The sequence below is a fragment of the Prionailurus viverrinus genome, chromosome A1 (assembly GCF_022837055.1).
Source record: "Prionailurus viverrinus isolate Anna chromosome A1, UM_Priviv_1.0, whole genome shotgun sequence".
Lineage (NCBI taxonomy): Eukaryota > Metazoa > Chordata > Mammalia > Carnivora > Felidae > Prionailurus > Prionailurus viverrinus.
In genome coordinates this window covers 36,371,060-36,377,829 of record NC_062561.1, presented here as the reverse complement: position 1 = coordinate 36,377,829, position 6,770 = coordinate 36,371,060, and the positions used below count along the sequence as shown (strand labels likewise).

The following is a 6,770-nucleotide window of genomic DNA, read 5'->3' as shown; positions in this document are numbered from 1 at the left end:
AGCTCGTAAATGACAGGGATAAAACCTGCACCTGGGTCTAGTGGTCATTAAGACCTCATGAATTACTTCAGTTCTCCGGACCCTGCTGTTCTCCTGGATTTCCCCCTAAAGATTAGGTGCTCTTTGAAGATGGAGACTGGCACAGAAAGTCTGGTAGAGTAAAAACAAATAGACATTAAAAAACAAAAGAAAACCCAATGACTATAGCCTGAGAGCTTACTTGCTAGTAAGGTCCCTCTTCTGAACCTCTGTGCCAATCTTCCCAGTTACTTGTTTCTTGTCCCCAAATCAGTACTGCATGTTTACCAGTCTTGGCCCACACCACCTCTCTGTAGTCAGAAGTTGGATAACTTAAGGCAAGAGTTCAAAGGAAAAGATGACTTTAAAAGGGGGAAAAACACAGTGATGTGTGGGAAAACTCCTTTAACCTCGAGGCTTGCCCTTCGGTATACATAGCAAACTCTCTCGCATGGTTTCAGCTCAAGGCTCTTCACTGGCCCTTCACTGTAGGCTCTTGAAGTTTTCGGCTCTATGCTCTTGAGTGCTCTTGGCCTTGCTTCCAGCTCTGAATGCCTCACATCTGATGTCTTGCCACTCTTGCCTACCTAGTGAAAATCCATGGACTCTTACTTAAGCCTTTCCAGCTCTGCTCCTTCAGATTTAATATTCCCCCCTCTTTGCTCTCAGTGAACCTTTAAAACAACTGCTATACATTTATATTATTTTGTTATTTGTGTAAGGGTTTGTGAAGCACAGATGTGAGCTCCTTAAGGACGTGGCCTAGACCTTTCTGATTTTTAGTGGGCTCCTCTACCACTCCAGATAGGGCTCTCAGCACTTGGGTACTCAGCAGGAGCTCGGTACATCCAGGCAACATACTCTTGGAGCGTTCTGATTGCTGTTGTTCTCACCTGCCTTTCAAGGGCAGATCCTAGAACTACTTTTCCCAGTGGCCATCGCACCAGGGCGTCCCGAGTGGGGCAAGAGAGGGTTAGCAGATGATTTCACATTCCAACGCTGCTCGAATGGTGGTGCAGAGGGTCTCGCTTGCCTTTCAGTTTAGCAGGAACCGGTTCTCCAAATTCCAAATAAACCCAGAGAGGTAACTTCCTAATAGGTTTTCCGCGCTTTCGCGACCTAATCCCGCCCTTGCCCTTAAGGTAGCTGCCACGGTTGAGTGGCGAAATGAACGGGCGGCACAGCCAATCATGTTTCGTTCTGCCCGGAAAAGGCGGATCCCGGGAATGTCTTTGACGAAGCGGCGCGGGATTGGCGGGTCCCGAACCGTCAGCCGTGGCGGGAGTTTTCGGATGTGTTGGCGGTGGCCCCGGCAGCAGCAGTTGGGCTGAGCTGGGCCCGCACAGCTGGCGGCGGAACCGGGAAGGCTAATCCGCCGCAGATTCCCGCGCTCACGGCTTGTGGCTTGCATTTCAGCCGCCTTCTTTCCGTCCCCGAGAGCTGCGCAGAAAGATGGATCGGCACCGGCCTCGGCTGCACCACCCGAAGCAGGGCTCGGCCGCCGGGGCCCCCTACCCCTCCTCAGCCTCGCTCCGTAGCTGCCGGGAAAGCAAGATGCCGGGCCGGAAGGGCCCTCAGCACCCTCCGCCCAGCGGCGCGGAGGAACTTGGAGAGAAACGTCCCAAGTTTGTAAGTTTCGCCTGGAGCTTTGGTGGGGCAGCTCCTGCAGGGCCGAAGGGCTGCGGCTCAGGTCCCAGGATCCTTCAATTTCATGAAACTCTGACTTGGCTGACAGCCGAGTGGGTGGGTGGGTCCACGGTGTAAACGGGAATGGGTCGGGGGCTACATTTTGTTCTAGATTGCTAGAGCTTCCAGTCTCCTAATAGATTTACGACGACAGGGTCCAGTTCTGATTGGACCCACTGCCAAATACACTCACTGGTCACTGTGTTGCCCCACATTTGTTCTGGCTGACATGAAAAGCAGTTCAAATGTGAATGTATTGACGTCACCTAGGTGAACCTTGCATTTTTTTGAGTCGAACTTCTCCCCACCCTTCTGGCTTCCGAGGGTATGAGACATAGCAAAGTGAACTTTTAGGGGGTAGTATTTCTTTTTCTGCTGTAATTTTCCAAGGAGAAACAACAGGTTTTAAAACTTGGCGGGCTATGTAGTCACTGCTAAGGAATGTTTTGTTTATATTAGAAAGAAACTCGCTATTCTGGTTGCTTCTCTTACTTTAACACCCAAGGGAGATGTCATGATCAGCGGTTTGTGAATCTTTTTGTTGGTGTACACTAGTGAAAGAATAGGCAGTGATGACTGCTTTGTAAAAATGTGTGTAAATAAATCACAGAAGGTTAATAGATTTGGGGTAAATCTAACAATTGAAAATTTAATATTTGACCCCTCCATTTAATTAGGAATATGGAGTTATGGAATATAACTTTTTCAGTTTTGGGCACAGTTATACAACACAGCATGTGCCTTCTGTGAACAAATAAATCTCGTTAGGAATTTAAGTCAGGATACATACCTTAAGGGAATAGACATTTGTGGAGCAGGAGTGAGTTGCTAACAATTAAAAGTAATGGTTGAATAAAACTGGGAGCAGAGCTATGAGATGTATCAGAATACTGAAAATGAGGGACAACATGGATTAATTTTTCTAAATTAAGTAGCAAGAGGGCCATAGGACTGGCAGAATTTGCAGGAGGGTCAACTATGTTGTTGATTGTTTTGTTGGTAGAGTTGAGGAACAAATAGGATAGAGTTAAATTGGCGAGGCAGGATTCTAGCCAATATGAGAAGAATCCTGGGGCAATGACTTTTCTTCCTTTTAGAGTCTTTTGCTTGGGTTAATGATGTCATTCCATTTTGTTTCTTCTATGCTCCAGAATACATGAGGTATTTTGGATTTTCGTTTGGATTTTCTGTGACTTCCAGCAAGGAGGTTATGAAAACAGAAGTGAAATAATTAATATTTAGGTTTAGTTTCACTGAAGGATGTATCTACATGATTTGGATTCTAGCTCTTCTCTAGCTCTAGTTTTTCATTTCTTAAGTATGTTGTTTTTATATTTTTTTAATTTTTATTTATTTTTGAGAGAGAGACAGAGCGTGAGCTGGGAGGGGAAAGAGGAGGAGACACAAAATCTGAAGTAGGCTCCAAGCTGTCCATGCAGCTCGAAGCTCAAACTCAAATACAATGAGATCATGACCTGAGCCAAAGTCAGACCCTTAACTGACTGAGCCACCCAGGTGCCACTCTTAAGTATGCTAAAAGGGTTATTGTAAAGATGAAAAGACCTCTAAAAGCAATACTTTGAAGCTTTAAAGTTAATAAACATATCTAAAAATACAGTGTTTGTTTTTATTTTTTATTTTTTTTTAATGTTTATTTATTTTTGAGAGGGAGAGAGAGCACGTGAGTGAGAGGGGGACAGAGGATCCAAAGCAGGCTCTGTGCTGAGCCACCCAGATGCACCCAGTGTTTGTTTTTAGATAGGAGTCTGATTTGAATCATGTCTTCATAATTAATTTAGAGGTAATTTGGACTGTTTGTAATCCCTGAAACTAATTTAGATACTTATAGTTTCTTTAGCTATATTTTCCATTTCACTAATGCTGTTATCAGAGATAACTTGCTTGGAATATTTAACTTGCTTGGATATTTAATTTAACTTGTTTGGAATATTTAACTTGCTTGGAATATTTAAGTTTAGCAATTACAGTTGCCTGTTGAACAACATGGGTTTAAACTGCACTTAATGCATGGATTTATTACAGTACAGTACTGTAAATCTGTTTTTTCTTACTATTTTCTTAATAACATTTTCTTTTCTCTAGCTTTGTTGTAGGAATACAGTATATAATATAACATACGAAATATGCCTTAATTGGTTATCAGTAAGGCTTCCAGTCAACAGAAGGCTATTGGTAGTTAAGTTTTTGGGGAGTCACAAGTTATACATGAATTTTTGGCTGTGTGAGGACTGGCGCTTCTAACCGCCGTGTTGATCAAAGTCATTTGCTATGTGACTTTTTATTCTTTATTTGATAGTTCTGTTATGTGCACTTTTTGGACTATCTACATTGATTGCACCTGATGGCTTACTACTCTCTCTTCCCATGCTTGTAAACTCATTGCTTTATCTTAGCCTATCTTCCAAGAGGCATTGGGCGATGCTTTTCTCAGAGTGCCACTGATTTGGGACCACCTCTACCTGAAGTAGGACTCTTAGGGGGCTTTAACAACCCTAACTCTGTTCCTGGCCTGTGTCTCAGTATGCCAGGCTTAAGGCTGCCTTCTGAGTAGCTCTTCCCAGTCAACCTATTTCACACCTGTTCTCAGTCTCACCCTAGTAACTCTTGTTTTGAGGATGGAGACCATCCCTTCCTCATGAGATCTTAGCAATGCCTCTACAAGCGACTGTTCTGTAGTTCAGTTTGCTGTACTACTAGATGTCAAGGCACTTCTTGGCTTTTGCTTGAGTTGCTGGGGGCAGCTGCTTTTGACTGGAACAAGCAACAGAGTTTGGTGATACGACAGGAAAAGCGATAATATAGGTGTTTCGCACATTCCACAAAGCTGCAAGCTGGTAGTAGAACTGAGTGGTAAATTGGCCACTTGCTCTGTTCTTGGGTTGGAAGGCATGAGCTCTGGGGCCCACTGAAATCTTGGTTTACTTTAGGCCCTGGTAAAGCAGACCAGTCCTTGTTTTCTACTGTGTGTTTAGTCGCGAGTCTCAAGGTACTGTTGCCTTGTGTATACAAGTTTGTAGTATAGAATTTCTCCCCATAGATCTGTGTAAACAGAAATTCATCTGTTGTGAGTGTAGGACAGTTTGGCCACACAAGAAATCCACTACTTTGGGGCTGCTTGTGAACTAACCGACTTGATTTCAGTAGAAAATATGGCAAGCAGTGAGTATTGAGATGCTGAGGCTAGTAACTGGGGACAGGATGAAACCATAGGAGATTGGCAGGCCAAGGCAGGTACCTGGATGAAGGCTTTGCGAAGGTAGAGTTCAGTAGGATCATGAAGTTTTGTCCTGCCGTAGGTCACACTCATAATACCTGAGCCTGAGTCCTGTTTCCCTTGTAGAACAGAACAAAACAGTTGCCCTACTTGACGCTGGGTGCTTCAGTCCTACTCTTACGAACACACAGTGCACAAGGTGGTGGCCCCCATATCTGTGTTGAGAGCAGGATGTGTGTCTTCCAGAGAAGCCGTGGGTCAATGTTTTGACAGGAGGCCTGTATGTTTGGTGGTCCCAGTTGGCAGAGTGACTCTTCTTTTTAATTAGGAATATCCTTTAAAAGTTGTCACAGACTTTGGTGTAAATCTTGCATCTAATCTTATACTTTCCATTGAACAGATTGTTCATTATTGTTTAATTATGTCATTACTGTACCTTCGATTTTGGTTGTGAGAGATATTTCACCCTGTTCAGTAATATATATGTGTCTACCATTTTGGACATCATTACTAATAACAGTTACTTTAATAAATGAACGAAGCTCTGTTCTAGGTACCATATATGTGTGTGTGTGTGTGTGTGTGTGTGTGTGTGTGTATATGTGTATATATATATATATATATATATATATATATATATGTGTGCTCCATATATATGTATATCAACTCCTTTAACCCTTACAACAACCCTATGAGGTATGTGGTATTATTAGTCTTGTTTGCTGGATGGAAAAAGCAAAATGCAGAGGTTGAATTGCCTTAGGTCACACAACTGCCTGTTGCTGAGGACAGGATTTGAACCTTGGCAAGCTGTCTCCTACATTCTTAGTCACTGTCCTGTATTGCTCTTTTGTGCTGTTGGGAATTTTAACCTTTACTACTTGTCTCACTCAAGAGCCATTAAAAATAGTAATACCTTTAATGAGTACAGAATTAGTGATTTCCTGATCACAGGCAGGTTGTTAGGTGGCAGGAGGAATCCAGCGGGAGAACTATTGGAGGAGGGGCAACTGAAATTGGAGTAGGCATGATGGGATTAGTGCATGGCCACCTCTTGGCTTTGGGTTCATTTGGAGGCAGCTGTGGCAGGCTGAAAACTGACCCCCCCCCCCCCCCCCCAGAAGATAACCAGGTCTTAATCCCTGAAACCTGTGAATGTTGCCTGCCATTGCAACAAAAAGATTTTTAAATTAAGGGTTTTAAAATGGGGAGATTACTCTGGATTACCGGGCTGGGCCTACATGCAAACAAACATAGGTGTCCTTGTAAGAGGGAGGCAGGGGGAAATTTGACTACAGAAGAGGAGAATGTGATGTGACTCAAAGGCAGAGGTTAGTGGTGCAGCCACAAGCCAGAGAATGCTGTCAGCCCTAAGAAACCAGAAGAAGAAAAGAACTGGTTTCCTCTAGAGCTTCCGAGGGAGAGCGGGACTGCTAACACCTTGGTTGGAGCCCAGTGAAACTGATTTCTGACTTCAGGCTTCCAGCACTGAGAGAATACATTTTTGTTCTGAGCCATTAAGTTTGTAGGAATTTGTTTTGGCAGCCACAGGAAATGAACACAACAGGTGTAGTTATGAGGGTGACCATGTTAAAAGGTTTGGTTTACCAGTTCATCCATGTGTATTTTAGGAGAACTGTCAGATTCACCTAAATGTCTTCCTTTTGGTAACATTTTCTTTTGGACCGTGATTTGGGGGGATATAAGATAACAGTTTGGTCCTCTGGAACAGCAGCTAGAACTTGATTCCAACTTGTTCTGCTGCCTCATTTTCGAAGTTGCTAGAAAGCTGAGAAAAATGTGGAATTATTTTTGTGTGCCTTTTGAATTT

General features: G+C 43.5%; 1 protein-coding gene across 2 annotated transcripts in view; it reads left to right on the top strand.

The window, feature by feature from the left end:
- Positions 1-1,331: 1,331 nt before the first annotated feature.
- DIAPH3 (diaphanous related formin 3) overlaps positions 1,332-6,770 on the top strand; it is a 504,348-nt gene continuing 498,909 nt past the window's right edge. For both annotated transcript variants that reach the window (XM_047871375.1, XM_047871365.1), the window contains exon 1: positions 1,332-1,647. In XM_047871375.1, the coding sequence (XP_047727331.1) occupies positions 1,471-1,647 (177 nt within the window). In that variant the 5' untranslated portion in view covers positions 1,332-1,470. The remainder of the gene's footprint in view (positions 1,648-6,770) is intronic.